At 51.6% G+C, this 17,496-nt stretch overlaps 2 protein-coding genes across 5 annotated transcripts in view; both read right to left on the bottom strand.

Moving 5' to 3' along the window:
- Nucleotides 1–3,201: 3,201 nt before the first annotated feature.
- On the bottom strand, nucleotides 3,202–10,750 carry SMIM12 (small integral membrane protein 12). Of its 3 annotated transcripts, none has more exons than XM_079777407.1 (2): nucleotides 10,411–10,517; nucleotides 3,202–8,728 (listed from the first exon to the last, which is right to left on the bottom strand). In XM_079777407.1, the coding sequence occupies exon 2, from the start codon at nucleotides 8,721–8,723 to the stop codon at nucleotides 8,445–8,447; it is 279 nt and encodes a 92-aa protein (XP_079633533.1). In that variant the 5' UTR covers nucleotides 8,724–8,728; nucleotides 10,411–10,517; the 3' UTR covers nucleotides 3,202–8,444. The 3 variants fall into 3 exon arrangements, with proteins under 3 accessions (XP_079633533.1, XP_079633532.1, XP_079633531.1); XM_079777406.1 differs by lacking the exon at nucleotides 10,411–10,517 and adding an exon at nucleotides 10,538–10,673 and having other exon boundaries at nucleotides 3,203–8,728; XM_079777405.1 differs by lacking the exon at nucleotides 10,411–10,517 and adding an exon at nucleotides 10,643–10,750 and having other exon boundaries at nucleotides 3,204–8,728.
- A 6,006-nt stretch (nucleotides 10,751–16,756) lies between these two features.
- DLGAP3 (DLG associated protein 3) overlaps nucleotides 16,757–17,496 on the bottom strand; it is a gene marked incomplete at its 5' end in the record, with an annotated part of 35,669 nt that continues 34,929 nt past the window's right edge. For both annotated transcript variants that reach the window (XM_079778268.1, XM_079778269.1), the window contains one exon: nucleotides 16,757–17,178. In XM_079778268.1, coding sequence (XP_079634394.1) covers nucleotides 16,960–17,178 — 219 coding nt within the window. In that variant the 3' untranslated portion in view covers nucleotides 16,757–16,959. The remainder of the gene's footprint in view (nucleotides 17,179–17,496) is intronic.

Below are 17,496 nucleotides of genomic sequence, written 5' to 3'. Positions count from 1 at the left end.
TCCTAAGCGCTAATTATATTGAGTCTCTGTTCCAAATGCCTTGCATGTTTCCTTTTAATCCTCACAATAACCCTGAGATAAGTAATGTATTCACCCCATCTGACACAGGAGACTGAAACACCGAGAAGTTAAGCAGCTTGGCAAAGGCCACACAGCGATGAGTGACAGTGTGGGCTTTGAACCCAAGCAGTCTAACTCCACAACCGAGTTTCACGGAGGGGCAGAGGGAGGGCTGGGATCTGAGACCACTGAGGCCCCAGCATATGTCAGCAAGGCAAACGCCAGCCAAGAGCAGGCCTTTAGAGACAACAGCAGCTGAACAATCCACCTTGTCATCAATTGACCACAGTATAAACACACAGGCCTGCATCTGTGGGAAAGACTGTGACCTCCTGCCCTCCCACACGTGGGGAAAACAGCTTGGAGAGCATCAAAGGGAGAGAGCTACCCCGAAAGGTTTAGCTTTTGGTCTGTGCAACCGGGAAGGGGCTGGAAAAGCAGGCTGCAGCCTCCATCAGAGGTTCAATCTCATGGGAGCTGCCAGCAGAGGGGCTGTAGCTGTGCCCGCTCTGTGCCCGCTGGCAAGCTGGCCCTCCAGGGTGTTTATCCTCATCAAGTCACAGGCCAGCCGGCCTTGGTTTGGGGTGCAGACAAGATGCAAACTGGGAAGGGGAGGCGGGCACAGGGTGGCTGCAAGCCCAGCTCTGCCAAGAATTCCCTGTGTTATCTTGGGTGAGCCATTTCCTGCTCTGGGCCTCAGATCCCCGTTGTTAGCATAAGGAGAACCAATGCTCTTCAACCTTCTAGTTGAAGTCATCAGGGATGGAGGGACAAATGAAAAGAGGGCTTATATAAATGCAAGACGTTTTACATCAGCTCCTTGATGAAATGAGGAAGGCAAAGCCTGCCCTGTCTGTCTGCAAGGATTCCGTCTGCCTCATCCTTCCAGCCTACTCCACCCTCCCAGCCTCGGCCAGAGGGAAGGCACTAAGGAAAGTGGAGACAAAGCAGAGACTCCAGAAACAGCGGTGTCTCCTGCTCCCAGGCATTCCCACGCCTCCTCAGGATTTCCGCATCCCACGAGGTCAGCCCTGGGGTCTGCTGAGCTGAGGGCGAGCCCCACCTGGTAAGGGCTTCAAGTGGTCCCCAGGGCCTCGCCCCATTCCTTGGAGTGCTCCCCTCCACCCACTGGGCTGCTGCGGAGCTTTGATCGCCACTACACGAAGGGCTTCCTGAATGCTTTCCTGAGGACATTGTTCCCCACTACAGAGTCATCAGGGTCAAATTCATCACGGCCTCTGCTAGTGCAGGCCCTACCCAGTGGGGAAAGCCAGCCCTCTGCCCAAGCCCCACTTCCCCTGGGAAACGGAAGGCAGCCGTTTGGGTTCAGCTCTTCGCCAGCCTCAGGGAAGGCAAAGCTGTAGCAAAACAGGGCTGTCCTGAGCTTGAGGCCGCTGGCCCCTCAAAGCACCTGGTAGACCTGTCTTCCAAAGAGGCTCGTCTCTGCACCCAGCCCCAGTACCTGCGCCACCTCGGAATCACACTCAGGGGCCTCTTCATTCATTCAACATTTATTGGAAATGATTCTGGTGCAAGGCCTCTGCAAAGAGCAGAAAGGAGAGTGAGACTTAGTCCCTGCCCTCGAGGAACTCCCAGTCTAGTGGGGGACAGACACTCGCCCATCACAGTGCCTTGTAACAAATGCTGCCAAAGAAGGAACACAGGGAGGGGATGACAATACGGACCCACGGATGCTAGATCCTGCAGTGTAATAGTTCCCCAGGTAGCCCAGGAGGCACGAGGCACAGTGCACACGGAGGCATCAGGATTTGAACAAGCACGACACGTTCAAGAAATGGCAAAACTAGGTTCTGTCCTGGGGATGGGATGATGGGAGAGAACGGAAGGCGGTGAATGATCCCGCATGGCTTGCAAGGGGCTTTGGTGAGAGGAGCCACGGAGGTCTGTATCAAAGATGTTTTAGAAAGAAAATGCTGGCAGAAATGGGGAGAATTTTTAGGAAGAGATTAAAAATTCAGGCAAGAGATGATGAGGGCATGAAGCAGGGATGTGAGATGGTGAACAGAGGAGGAATTCCAGATACAGAAGTCACCACAGTGGGCGATGGAACCCAGGAGAGGGGGCGGGGCAACAGGACAGAGGAAACAGACCTGTGCCAAACACCATGCTGGGTGTTTTAGGAGCATCTTCTCAGCCTTCGTCACTCTGTGAGGTGGGCAGATTATCCCCATTTTACAGATGATGCTCAGAGAAGGTAAGTTACTTTTCTAGCCACACTAAATTAGAGTTAAACTTCAAACCTGGGTCAACACTTTTAACCATCACACTATCTGGGAAATCTAGACAGAGATGTGTAGTAAGCTGTTTCAGAGAATGACCCAGAGTTTAGGAGGACATTCATAACTAGAGAGAGATACTTAGGAGTTGTCAAGGTAGATATAAGTAGTGGCTGATGCCACAGATGAGGCTAAAACTGTCCAACAATGAACTGTCCAGGGTGAAGCTGAGAAAACACATTTAGAAGAGTAGAGAGAGCTGGGACAGGACTGAGATGAATTCCATAAAAAGTGCTGAATACAGCAGAGAGCCATCGTATGCGTGGGGATCGTGAAGATATGACATTAGAAGCGACAAAGGCTTTTAGCCAATATGGCTTCATCACAGTAGTGGTGGAGGAGAGCAAACAGCAAAGGGCGGAGGAGTCCAAGGATAGGGTGGGGAACTTAAGGCACTTGGAATACATCTATAATAATAAAAGTGTAATATGCTAATTAGACTCAACAGCCGAACGACCTTCCGGACAACCTTCGGGTGAAGCCGAGGCTGAAAGGGCCGAGCCCCTTGCACGAATTTCATGCATCGGGTCTCTAGTATATCTATATATATAAAAGACTAAGCAACCGTTACAACTGGTCGACCAGTCGCTATTACACACACTGACCACCAGGGGGAAGGCAGGCGGTAAGGAGTGAGGGGTCCCGGACTGTGAGAGCCCCGGACATCCCCCGAGGGGTCCCGAACTGTGAGAGGGCGCAGGCCGGGCTGAGGGACCCCTCCCCCCTTCCCAGTGCACAAATTTCATGCACCAGGCCTCTAGTATATATATACAATCCAGGACCCCTCGGGGGATGTCCGACTGCCAGTTTAGGCCCAATCCGGGACTGCTGGCTCCTAACCGCTCACCTGCCTGCCTGCCTGATCACCCCTAACCCCTCTGCTTGCCTGCCTGATCACCCCTAATTGCCTCTACCTGCCTGCCTGATCACCCCTAACTGCCTCTGCCTGCCGGCCTGATTGCCCCTAACCCTTCTGCCTGCCAGCCTGATCGCCCCTAACTGCCCTCCCCTGTGGGACTGATTGACCCTAACTGCTCCCCTGCTGGCCTGATCACCACTAACCACCTCTGCCTCGGCCCCAGCCACCGTGGCTTTGACCAGAAGGAGGACTGGAATATGTCTGGTCTATCCAGTCTAATTAGGATGTTACCCTTTTAATATATATATATAAAATCATCTTGAGCAGTGGTCACCAACCTTTTGGACCTCACGGACCACCAGTGGTCTGCAGACCACCGGTTGGCAACCACTGCTCCAAAGATTTCCTTAAACTAGCGGTCACCAACTTTTCGGACCTCATGGACCACCAGTGGTCCGCGGACCACCGGCTGGCAACTGCTGATCTTGAGGATTACATGCAGAAGCCATAAATGGAGAGTACCAGGCAATAGGGTCATGCAAATATTTCCAGCTGCACTTGGCAGCTCAGGCCCTGAAGCAAATAGAAATGGACAGTGGAGCCAGGTTGGCAGTGAGGGAACAGGGGCAGTGGAGAGGGGCATACGGGCACAAAGGACTGTGGGCCCTTCTAGACAGAAGAGCTGCCCCTGCTGGGATGCCAGCCAAGATCTTTAAAAATCTCAAATATTTGGAGGACCCATTTGGAATTTTTAAACAAAAACAAAGCCAGGGTTTACCTTTGCATTACCTTCCTCTTTTGGAAGAATGTAGTAAACAGATAACTGATGCTAACAAATTTAATTCAAAAAGAATGAACTTTTTAAATACATCAGAGGCACCACTGGGACTGACAGACTAATTACTAATTACTCCTCTTTACTCTTAAAGCCGACTCCCCCAAAACTCCTATTTAGCAAATACTTTGGGAGACTGTGTACAGAATAGGAATAAAAGAGCATTTATTTCTATTTCATTATTCAGACAGGCTGCCATCCCAAGTCGATAAAAGCCAGGTTTTACTGGGATGTAACACAGCACTTGCCTGTTTTCAGCACTTTCTGATTTCTCACTCTTTTTATGTCATCAGCAGGAATACATGAGTACCCCCTTTTGCAGTAGGGACACTAAGGCCAGGAGAGGTGAAGGCACATGTCTGAGGTCACCCAGTTCTCTTGCCTCCAAGTCCAAGGTTCACCCCTACCCATTCTCCTGATATGTGACACTCCTGGGCATCCCACGCCTTCCTCCCCACTTCTCATCTCTGACCCTGCAGACGGCACCAATGGCACGACTCCTTAGCCACACAGGTCTGGAGCTTGCTGGCCCTTGGCTAGCTTGGTTCTTATGGGAGGCAGTCCTTTCTGTAAAACACCCCAAAGAAGCCCTCAACCACCAGGCCTGTGAGCTCACTCTCCCAGCCAACGTCACTCTCCCAGTCAATGTCACTCTCGCCTCCGGATCCCTGCCTCACCAGGATCACAAGGACACATGCAACTATTGCAGGAAATGTAGGATTTTCTTGTAAAAAATTCAAGCAGCTAATATTTATTGAGCACCTACTGGTTGCCAAGGACTCTGCTAGGAACTTCACACGTTACCTTCTCACAACCACTCAGCAAAAATTGGTATTCTCACCCCCATTTTACAGACAAGGATACTGAGGTTCAGAAAGGCTAAGTGACTTGCCCAAGGTCAATCAGCTAGTTGGTGAGGCAATATTCACTACTCAGGTCTGTTAGACTCCAGATCCCACTTTATTTTTACTCTACCACACCGCCTTGGCTCACCACCCTGCAAGGGCCTGGAGACCCACGCCAAAGAGGAAAAAGAAAAGTGAGCCTTTCATTGTGTGCCTGGCTCCCAAGTGACTCGGGGGGGCCTAATCCCACGGTGTTTAACTCAACCAACAGCCCCATGAGCTGGGATCCTGGGAGGCTCACAGGAGTCAAAGGGCTCCCCGGCAGGTTTGTCCTGGCCGCCGGCCAGCAGACTTGTGCTAACACAGCAGCAGGCACAGGAAAGGCTCCAGAGAGAATGGAAAAGCACCAGACACTGGGCCTCCGAGGGGAGAGAAGTAATTCCTGCCGTGTTCGGACAGGATAGCGCTGCCACCACCATCACTGGGCCGGGAAGGGACCCCAAGGCAGGGCAAGCAAAAAGCCCCAAGCATGTCCACATACTAGTGTTTCCGTGAATCTGACTACGGGGCCAGTCCGAGAGAGGGCCACAGGGCGCCAGAGTGAGCCAGCAGGCATGGAAGAAAAGCAGCAACCCTGGCCTGCCTGCCTTTGCTCGCACGCACATCCACCCTGCAACCTACTGTCACCAGGCATGCAAGGGAGCACGCACGATCCTGTAGCAGCACAGCGGCAGCAGGCTGCCGCCGGCCCGTGAGAAAGAAAGCTAACCCAGATATTAATAGACTTGCCGGAGGCGAAATTCAGTGAGGGCAAGCCCTAGGAAATAAAATCATTTAAAAGGGGGCACAATTAAGTGAGCCTGGAAGAAGGGAGCAACTTGGATTTCCACAGGGAGGGCTCCCGCGGCCAGGCACTGGGAGGAGGTGCACCAGCGGTGGCAGGGTTATTCTAGAAAATCCCAAAATATCTTAAGTCTCTGGGAAAAAAACTTTGGTGTTTCTGTAGCTCTTCTGACTGCTAACGTTTTGCTTAGGCTGACATTACAACTACATATGCGCAGGATGATCAAAACCGTTTCAAGGGAAACCACTCCTGGGATCTAATATTTGCTACAAATTGTTAGGCTGCCAAAATAATTAACTGGTAACTATCAATTATTAATTTATTCATTGTCAATAATTTATTAATGACTAATTATTGATTATGCTCAGGTCTGCCACAGGGGGGCAACTCATTAATTAAAAGGAGAGGGGCAGTTTGAGAAGTCAAAAACTGGCAGCCATTGAGATCAAATTAACCCCACGGGTGTGTTAACCTGCTTAGAACTCTTTAGAAAATGAAGTGTCAACAGTGAATCAGAAGATTACACACACACAAATCTGAATTTCTACCATTTTTTAGAAAACATGAAAAATCTGGTATCACTGGGCAAGCAGCACAAATTGGAAGATGCTGAGTAGCGACTGCCCCCTTTAGGCAGGCCTGACGCAATCATTTAAGCCACCTGACTGACCCCTGTAGGCACCCGGGTTTGTTACTCCCGAGTTAAAGCCCAGGAAAGGGATCACAGACTTGGTGTCATGCTCAGGACTGCCACCGGGGGGCAGCACCGGTCTGTCAATGAGGCCTGTAACCAAGCTGAGCTTTGGTAACCAGAAATCCCATCCTTACTTGGGTAGCAGACACTCCTCCATATTCCCGATCACATTTGCTCCCTGAGAAGTTAACAGCAGCTCATGTCAACAGTCCCACTAGGCCTGGGCAACTTGACTTGTTCTCTCCTCCTCTCTGGCCACCACCTTCCACATCCTCCCAGCTCCTCTCATTCCACAGCTGGCATTTCTACCTGTTCAGGAATTCTACCTTCATCACCTGTTAACACCATCAAAGGCAGTTTGTTCTTCACCAAATGGGCATCACTTGCCTTTGCTCACTTAGGTTAAACGTCAGTTGACCACATGAGGCAATAGGTTATTGTGCCTCTTCCTGCCCTCTGCTCTCACCCCCTTCCAACCTCACCAGCAGCATCTTTTTTATTTAACACTCACACTGATGGTGTTTTTATTGATTTTAGAGAGAAAGGGAGAGAGAAAAAACATCAGCGTGAGAGAGACATCAATCGGCTGCCTCCTTTGTGTGGATCAAACCCGAAACCTAGACATATGCCTTAACTGGGAATCGAAATTATGACTTTTCCGTGTACGGGATGATGCTCCAATCCACTGAGCCATACCAGCCAGGGCCCTGCAGCACCTTAAGTGGTAGCTTTTAGTATAATCTTCTGCAGCTCTTTAGGAAAGACATTTTATATTATGTGTTGAGACCCTTAAAACTGCTCATCCCATTTCATCCAAAATGCCATTTACTATTCCTACCATTTAACCCAAATTTCAGGAAAAGCCTTATATAAGATATTCATTGCACTGTTTATACTGGTGAACAACCAGAAACCACCTAAATGTCCTCCAGCAGTAGGGAAATTGTTAAAAACATAACAAAATGTTAGCTTTTTAGTTGTATGAGAGCCCTGGGAGTTGTACTAGAGCCCTTTTTAAAAATCCCTACCAAATGTTCTTTTAAGTACATCGATTATTTTTATAGGGAACAGTGTGTGTGTGAAATTGGAAAATTTGATAGCAACTGTTAAGCACCCTGGTCTATTCTAATTTAGATTCTGAAAGGTCCAATAAGCCTCTTATTACCATGACAGAAAAGCTCCTGGGAACCTGGGCCTCCAGGACCCACCACCTCCAGGACCCAGTGCAACCACACTAGCAAAACAAAGCCTCCATACCCTGGAGTCCTTATTAAAGGCCAACGTTATCCCATCCTGAACTGCTTGCACTTGCATAACTCCTAAGGAGACCCCACACACCATTTGGAAGATAGAATTAGATCAATATGGTTCTCAGATGCCATTTAATCGAGTTTTGCACTACACAGTGATGGGGAATGAAAGATGGTGGCTAATTCAAGCAAATTCACCTACCCCAAGTGAACAGCCTGGGCTGCCAAGAACAGCCCTTCCCCAGCGAGTCCCCCCCTTTCCTGAGCTGGTGGGACAGGATTTCAGCAAGAGTGAGCACAAAGGACTGGGCAAACGAGGGAAGGAACCAGGTAGATGTCTGAATTCTTCCCATGCAAACGGGAACGAGACATGTGGTATCTCTCTTAAGGCAACACCCCAATCCCATGCGCTTCAGCTTGAGGTCAAACTGCCTCCCCGAAGGGACTGACAGCCCAGGTTCATTTCATAGCGCTACTCCCAGAGGTGCGCCCAGGAGCCGGGGCAGCTGTGCCCCCCATACAGCAGATGCAGCCTGCAGGCCGGAACCCTCCAGGGCCTTCCTCTTCACTGGCCCCTCAGCTTCTGGTGTGTCCGTGTGCCTGACTGTAGGAGAGCACCCAGTATGTGTGTGGCTGGGCGGTGCCCGAGGGCCCAGAATAAGCAACAACGCAAATCAGATGTGGATTCTGGAGCTGGGTCAACATGGTGGCAGGAACAGTCACAGCCTACGGAAGGCCCCATATGGCCCTGTGTCCTCTATTAATTCTTCTCCGGGCGGTTTCTGTTCAGGACAGCTTTAGGGGCAAATTCCAGCTTGTCCTTAAGGCTCACCACCTGGGTGTGGTCCTTGCCTAGCAGCTCATCCAACTTTCGATCTTCCCGACGCTCTGAGATGCTCTTCTCCTCCTCCACCGGCTGGGGATCTTTTCCCCGGATGAACCATTCCAGGTGGTAGCCCACAGCCCCGACCACGAAGGCCACAGGAAATGTGACATAGGGAGCATAAGTACGCACCACGGTCCAAAACACAGGCCACATGACATCTGCAGAAGAGCACAAGGCGGCATTAGGGAGACACCAGCTGCCCCTCCCCACCAAATGGATCACTGCGGAGCTCCCCACTTTCTAGGCAGCCTGGCACAATTCACTGAGCATCCACCCCGTGCAGAGTAACGCAAGAGAGTATCCTGCTTTATGCAACAGCTGGGTCCCTGAAACAATCCAGAAATTTTCGAAAGATTCAATTGTTAGGGAAGGGGACAAGACTCTCCATTTTATGACCCATACATTTTGACAATTATGCAACCATGTATAGCAGAGTCCCCCATGAGGGGACCTCTGGGCTTACCTAATAAAGCTTCAAGTCTATTTTTTCCTTTTTTATGAGACTGATGTGCTGCCTACTGCACTAAGAGGGCACCTTTCTTTCTTTTTTAAATATATTTTTATTGATTTCAGAGAGGAAGGGAGAGGGAGAGATAGAAACATCAATGATGAGAGAGAATCACTGACAGGCTGCCTCCTGCACGCCCCACACTGGGGATTAAGCCGACAACCCGGCATGTGCCCGGACCCGGGAATCGAAAGGTGACCTCCTGGTTCACAGGTAGATGCTCAACCACTGAGCTACGCCGGCTGGGCTTCAAGCCTTATCTTGACCATAGGGCCTTCCCTCCAGTGTGCCAACCTTTCAAGAATGGGAAAGAAGTCTTTCTCTCAAGTCCCCCAACCTGGCCTCGGAACAAATCTGTAACCCAGGTACCTGCCCTTGACCGGGAATCGAACCTGAGACTTTTCCGAGCACAGGCTGACGCTCTACCACTGCGGCAGTCCAGCCAGGGGCAACTTCTCTCTTTGTAAGCAAACACTTTCCCTAAACAGTAACTCTCCATTCAGATTTCCATTTTTTCTTAAAACATATCAAGTATGAGTCCACAAGTATTACCTGTCACGTGCTGCACCAGGTCTCCCTGTCCTCCTACTCGCATTCTAGTCATTTTCAAATAAGTCAATGAATTCATTTATTTAACACTTATAACCATTTCCTCTGGGTCACACATTGTGCTGGCTTACGCCCACTTGTCTGCCTCCAAACACTTTAAGCACCCACAGGGCAAGGACAATGTCTGTGGCCCACTGTGCCCTATCCATCCCCCAACACCTCCTCCCACCCTTGCCCGGCCTGGCATAAAATGCTCCGGAAAGTTTGTTGAATGAGTGAATGAAAGCTCGAGCAACACACGAATGTAAAACCACAGCAGTCACCCACCCACCCACCCGCCTGCCTTCAAAAGGTAGCAGGAACACAGCAGGTGCCTCTGAGGATTACAAGACTCTAACAAGCCACCCCCCGGGGTAGCAATACCAAAGAGGCAAAAGGGCCTCGCACACACTGGGACGCGGGGTTTCCAGCTCGGCGTGGAGGGGGCCTAACGTGTCAGGTAAAGGTCAGCTGGGTTGCCGGCAAACCTGCCTTTGTGCCGGGGCCCCGGAGGCCCAATGAGATCCCAACCCGAAGTCCGAGATTTGAGGATTGCTAACAAGGGCAGAGGATACCGAACGGGATTGAAGATTAACCCTGACCCTGACTCGAGCCCGGTCCAGGGATGGGGGCGTAAGGGAGGTCAGGGTCCAAGTATCTAGCCGAGGTCTCCCTCCGCGGGGCCCCCGGTCCCTGCCCCTGTCCCACCACGCTCACGGCCTCGTCAGCGGCCCCCGTCCTCACCCACGTGCCCGAGACCAAGAAGCCCTGGCCCCGAGGGCCCGCTGGGCGCCCAGACTCGGCCTCCAACCCCCCGTTAGAAGGAGGGCCGCCAGGCCCGGCCAGGGCCACAGCGGACACTCGTCATCACCTCTCCGGTAACTCAGAGGTCAAAGTCAGGAGCCGTCGCCCAGGCCGCGGGCAGCCCGGCAGCCGCCCCGGGGAAGGGAACCGCCGGCAGGGTCCGCGTGCTCACCGGAGCCGCAGCGTCCGGCCCCCGCCCTCCGCCTGCTCGCCCGGACCGCCGCCGCCGCCGCCGCCCCTCCCAGCGGCCCGCGGGGCCTCGCCCGGGATCCCAGCTCTCTCGGAGTGCAGCGATTGGCTGAGCTCCAGCCAAAGGCGCGGGAGCAAGCGAGGCGCCCGCCATGGAGCCCGGCTGCGCTGAGATGGACACGCGCCCCCTAGGGGCTAGGAGGTGTACCAGTGACGTAACCACGTGCTTTTCGGGTGGAGAGCGGAAAAGGTCACCCACTCATGTATTCCACCGACGATTACCAGGCGTCTTCTAAGACCTAGGTCCGGGCGCGCGCGCGCACAAAGACAGGGTCACTGACCTCAGGAAGCTCCCTTCAGCAGACTGTGATCTAGGGCTTAAGGACTCTTCAGGTCTGGGCTAGCTTTCTAACTGTGACCTTGGGAACAGTATAAATCTGTCTTAGCCTCCTTTCCCGCTCCTAGGCAAAGGTAATAGCACCTATTTCACAGGCTATTGTGAGGGTTAGATAAGATAATGTAAGTAAAGTGCTATACCAGCCACATAGCAAGCAGAGAAATAAATGGTTAGTTTACAAATAATACAAATAAAGTAAAACCTAAGTTTTACCTGATCCTTCAGGTCCAAGTATTCACACACACGCCCATGTCCCCACTGCTCTATTTTTGTTTTTGTTTTTTATTATTGATTAATAATAATAAAAAGGAAGGGAGAAGGAGAGAGAGAAAAACATCAATGATGAGAATCATTGATTAGCTGCTTCCTTCAGGCCCCCTACTGGGGATAGAGCTCGCAATCCGGGCATGTGCCCTGACTGGGAATCAAACCCTGACCTCCTGGTTCATGGGTCGATGCTCAACCACTGAGCCACATCAACCAGGCTGGACATCTATTTTATTGCGTATAGAAAAAAAAACACTAAAGCTCAAGCTTGAAATGCTCCCGCCTAGCCCTGTCTTTCTCCTCTCATCCCACCAGTCTCAGCCAGGCATGTTTATCGTAACACATGCTTAATCCCTCCTTTTCCTCCAAGCCGACCAAACTGTTTCACACCTCTGTGCCTTTAATTATGCCTTTTCATCTGCCTGCAGTGCCCTCCCCACCTTTCTTTACCAAGTATCTCTGGCTCGTTTTCCAAGCTTTAGGAATACCACTGTAGAAGCCTCCTGGACTGATCATTACCCTTCCTCTATAATCTCCAAGAGCTCAATGCTAAGATCTAACCGTGCAGATGGAGAGAAAGGACTAGTATAAAGAAATGTGCAGGAAACTGTCATTAGCAGAACTTGTTCACTAATTGAGTAGTTACAGAGAAGGGAACAGAATCACCTAGAATAACCAGCATTCAGTCAGCCAATTAATTAACACGTGCAAGGCATCAGGGATGCAAAAAATGAATGGGACCATCCCTGCCCTCAGTTCTCTGACTGATGGGGAAGCAGACTGATCTACAAAATGTCAACAGTATGAGTGCCCTGGCTGGGTGGCTTAATTGGTTGAGCATTGTCTTGTGCACCAAAAGGTTTCAGGTTCCATTCCCAATTGGGGCGGATGTGGGAGGCAACAGATCAATGTTTCTCTCCCTCTCTCCCCTCCCCCCTTTCTAAAATCAATCAACATATCCTCCGGTGAGGATTAAAAAAAAAAAAAAGTCAAGAGTGTGAGAAATGTGGTGATAGAAGTATACACAAGTGGCAAAGAGAAGGAGTCCCAGGAAGAATTAGGGAAGGTTCCCCAGAGCAACTGCCCTTGAGCTGAGTCCCCAGTAATGGCTAGTAGTTTCATCAGGCAGAATTGAGTGGGGCTCAACACTTAGGAATCAGCCCAGCCGGTGTCGCTCAGTGGTTCAGCATCGACCCAAGAACCAGGAGATCTCGGTTTGATTCCCAGTCAGGGCACATGCCTTGGTTTCGGGCTCTCTCCCTAGATAGGGGGCATAGAGGGCATGCAGGAGGCAGCAGATTAATGACTTTTCTCTCTCATCAATGTTCCTATCTCTCTATCCCTCTCTCTTCCCCTCCCTCTAAAAATCAATAAAAAGCCCTGACCAGTGTGACTCAGTGGATATAGTATCGGCCTGTGGACTGAGGGGTCCCAGGTTCGATTCTGGTCAAGGGCATGTAACTTGGTTGCGGGCACATCCCCAGTAGGGGGTGTGCAGGAGGCAGCTGATCTATGCTTCTCTCTCATCGATGTTTCTAACTCTCTATCCCTCTCCCTTCCTCTCTGTAAAAAAATCAATAAAATATATATTTTTAAAAATCAATAAAAACATTATTTTAAAAAGACTTAGGAATCAGATAGATGTGGGTTCAAATCCTGCCTCTGCTGCTTGCTAATCTCAGAAGAACTATGTTTTTAAAAAGACAATAGAACCCACCCCCTGGAGTTGTTCTGAGTACTAACTCACATAATGTGTATAAAGCAGCACTCAGTATCTCCTATGTGCTTAGTAAGTGGTCACTGGTATGTTCAGTATATTCCAAGTTTATTTCTCCTTCTGTAATAGCCTATGTCCATTTTTGGCATTACTTATTCACTAAGCCAATAGCCTGAGTGAAAGCTTCAAGGTATCTTCATCTTTGCATTATTCCCAAGATCCAGTTTATGTATAGAACCTACAATTCCTGAATGTCTCTCAAATTAATCATTATCTCTCACCTGGACCACCTTAGCAACTCCCTCAATGGTCTCTCTAACTTCCATTTTCCCTTTCAGGGTATTTCCATTCTGTTGGTCAAAGGTTCTTTTAAAAAAATAAAATTTAAATGAGCCCTGGCCAGTGTGGCTCAGTTGGTTGGGCGTTGTCCCTGCACTGAAAGGTTGCCGGTTTGATTCTCGGTCAGGGCCCATGCCCAAGTTTCACTCTCAGGGTCTCGCTCTCACATTGATGTTTCCCTCTCTCTCTTTCTCTCCCCCTCTCCCCCTCCCTTCCTCTATAAAAAAATCAATAAACTATTCTTTTAAAAATTTTTAAATAAAATCTCCAGCTTAACCCCTCCTTCCCTTCTCTTTCTTGACTGCAAAACTCCACTTCATCCTGCAAGGCCCAGTTCAAAAAGTCCCGCTTACAAAAAGTTTTCCCAGACCATGGCCATTTCGATTCCTGGTCAGGGCACATACCTGGGTTTTGAGCTCCATCTCCAGTTTGGGGCGTGCAAGAGGCAGCTGATCCAGTGACCTTCTCACACTGATGTTTCTCCCTCTCTCTCTCTCTTCCCCCTCCCTTCTTCTCTCTCTAAAATCAATTTTTAAATTTTTTTTAAAGTTTTTCCAGACTCCCTGGCTGCTAGAAGGTCCCTTCCCTAGTCTCTTCAGCCCCCCTGGGAGACCAGGCCTCCTTTTATACCATACCTTTCTGTTTATGTGCCTGGTTATGGCCAGGACTGGGAGCAACTCAAGCACAGGGAGGGGATCTAATCCTTCTCTTATCCAGCACAACTACCCAGGCCACAATACCCACAGGAGACTACCCTCCCCCCATCAGCCCCATTGGGGGAGGTTTTGGACATCACGCCTGTAGAAGGATGCCCGCACAGTTGCAGATGCTGACCTGTTTCTCCCTGTCCACTCCCATATACTTCATCGTCCCGGAAAAGCTGGCCCAGTTTCTGGGAAAAGGCATAGACCCATAAAAAAAATAAAAATAAAAACTATATAATGTGGATGGTTAAACTCAGACTCAGCCACTTCCCAGCTTTGTGATTTGGGATAAGTTGATTAGCCTCTCCAAGCCTCCGTTTTCTCATTGTAAAATGATGGTGATGACAATATCTGCTTCATAGGATTGCTCTGAGTACTGTCTAGCCCAAACCTCACCCATGACCCAGTATCAGAGATGAGAAACAATATCAGAGAGGTAGTGACTCAGCCAAAGCCATATTTGGCTAGTCTACAGGAAATAGACAGATGAGGTTTTCTGGTGGAAACTTTTGGACAGTCATCCAATCTAAGTGTTCCCGGACCTAGCTGCCCATCATAATCACCTGGAGCACTTGTTAAAAAGTCCTTTGAGGGTAGAGAGTCTATTCACTAAGTTTTGGACAGGGCCCAGGACTCTGTTTGAGATCAGCCTGAAGTTGATTCACTTTTGGAAATTCGCATCACATGGGGGCCCTCTCCACCTTCCAGTAGTCTCATATGAGTGTGTGTGTGTATGACCTCTTGCTTTTCAGGTGGTCTCCCAGACCAGCCTGTAAAATATCTGTTCGTGCCACTCTTCTGTTCAAAACCTTTCCATGGCTCCCCACAGCCCTCAGAATCTATGCCTACGCTACTCAAGTTGCCCAGTATGATCAAGCTTTGGCACTCCCAATGCCTCTTTCTTCTCCAGGCCCTTGCATAGCTGTTGTCTGATCTTGGAACATTCTTCCCAGCCTCAGCCCCCCTTCAGTGGCTAATATCTCATCATCTTTCCAGCACTCACCCTTCTATTTTATCTGCTTGTTCACTGTTTTTTCCCCATAAGACTGTAAGCTCCATAAGCGTAGAAACCACACTTGTTCAGGGCTGACTCCTTGGTGTTGGGTGCCAATAGTGATTTTTAAAAAAAGAATTTTTTTTTTCAGAGAGGGAGAGGGAGAGAGAGAAACATCAACGATGAGAGAGGATCATTGATCGATTGCCTCTTGCACGCCCCCTACTGGGGATCAAGCCCGCAACCCGGGCATGTGCCCTTGACCAGAATAGAACTCAGGACCTTTCAGTTCACAGGTCAACGCTCTATCTACTGAGCCAAACCGGTTAGGGCCCAATAGTGATTCCTGGTGAATGTTTGTGAATGAATGAATGAGAATTGGCTACTCCAGGGTGGCCCAGAAGAGCTGCCAACCCCCTGGGAATCTTTTCCTCCTGCTTCAGGGTGACACATCAACCCCAAGGACTACTTACGGACTGGAAAGGTGGTTTCTGGGTGCACACTGCCATCGTACCTTTTCTGGGTTAGCTAAAAGCTCATGATTAGCCAGACCTGGGTCCACCACCCTCAGCCCCGAGACTTTAGACAGGTCACTTAACCTCTCCTGAGCTTCCACTTTCTCATCTGTCATAAGGATGAGCCACATTCGTGTAATGCACTCACCCTTTGCCTGGCCCACAGGAAGTATCCAGTAAATATTTGCCACCAACACTAGGTCTGGACTGCCATTTAGCTTCCAAGGAAAGTTCTGTTCTCTGCCCCAACAAAGTGCCCACCCATACGAGGCATCAGAAAATATGGTAGCACTAAATTGAACAGAGTGTTTCTGTTGCTGATCTGGAATGACTGGAGCAGAGGGAACACCGGGCCCTCCGGGGAAGGGAAACCAATATTCGTCCGTATCGAAGAATAACCACACTCCCTGTTTATTGAGCACATGCTGTGTGCCAAGGCACTGGGCTCTGGGCTCCCCTCCCTGGGGGGGCCCTGGAGGACTGGGAGGCAGAAAGGGAAAGGCGTGCAAAGGTGGAAGTCCTCCCCTCTTCACCCACGTGGGCCCCTCCAGGAGGGTCGGGGTCTTGCCCCAGCTGGCTCAGGCAATCTTTGCTCTCCCCTAACGGAGCGCTTGGCTCCCCGCCTCTCCTCCCTCCACCCCCAGCCCCCCATGCGCAGTGCAGAGGTGGCTCCTTCAGGAGAGAGCAGATGGCTGGAGTGCAGTTCTGCCGTTTTATTTTTCCTGGGATACTCAAGGGGATGTGGGAACAGCCACAGGTGTGGTGAGGGGGGAGCCCCCATCTCCCCTCCCCAGCAGCTGGGAAAGGGGAGAGGCCCAGGCGCCCTGGTCCTGGGTTGGTCCAGCCACTGTGGTCCCTGGGCCCGGCGGGCTGAGGGCTGAAGGTGAGCCCCCGAGAGGGTGGGGCGGGCTCCTAGGCGGGGTTCGGGATTCTTCATAAAAAGCCACGAAGCTGATCCCCACGAAGCCCAGCCCCGCGGGGTGGGGGGGACGCAGAGCCCAGATGGGGGACCTGGCCCGGCCTGGCCCGTGGGGGGGGGGGGGGGGGAGGGGGTGGGGGGAGGAATGGCAGAGATGGTGCCCGTGGGAGGAGGTGGGGACGAAGCGTCGGACCAAGAGAAAGGAGGGTCCAGGTGGGGGCGCAGGGCGGAGAGGCACGGCCCCCGGCCCGGCCCGGGCGCCTCCGCGTGGGGTCAGGAAGGTAAAAAACCCACGAGGGCGCGGCGGGCAAGGGGGGCCGGGGCGTGCGGAGCCGGCGGGGCGGGCGCACGGGCAGCCCGCGTTCACAGTGACCTCGACGCTGGGTGTACAGTACGGGTAGAAAACCGCGGCCGGGCCGGGCCGGGCCGGGCCGGGCGGCCGGGCGGGTCACAGCCTGGTCTGGGCCTCGGGGATGTAGATCTCGATGCTGTCGGCGCTCTCGGTGGCCGAGCTGTGGCGGAAGGAGGCGGCGCGCTTGGCCGCCAGGAGCCGCTTGCGCGCTTCCTGCCGCTGCCGGTCCACCGAGTCCAGGGAGCGCTCCTTCACCGGCACGCCCCGGCCCCGCGGCGGCTTCTTTGGTATCGGCGGAGGGACCTTCTTCTCCTCCTGCGGAGAGGGCGCCGCTGAGTGTGGGGGCGGGGCCCCGCCGGACCCTCCCAGGCGCGCCCCCTCCCCCTCCGCTGGAGGAGGAACCTCCCGAGGCTCGGCCACCCGAGAGCGGTTAGAAGCTGCTCTGCACCCGAACCCCAGGTGTCCCTGTCCCCACAAGGTCAAAACCCACGTTTCTTTTTTAAAAAAAATATTGATTCGAACGCCCCTTGGTGGCGCCGTTCCGAATCAGTGTGTGCTTCACTCCAGGTCTGGGAGGGCCGCAGACAAGGCCATGGGGGTGCACACGCCGGGCTTTGGGGCCCATCACGACAA

Source organism: Cnephaeus nilssonii (assembly GCF_951640355.1).
Source record: "Cnephaeus nilssonii genome assembly, chromosome: 7".
In the NCBI taxonomy this organism is placed as follows: Eukaryota; Metazoa; Chordata; class Mammalia; order Chiroptera; family Vespertilionidae; genus Cnephaeus; species Cnephaeus nilssonii.
This window is presented reverse-complemented; position numbering and strand designations above follow the sequence as displayed.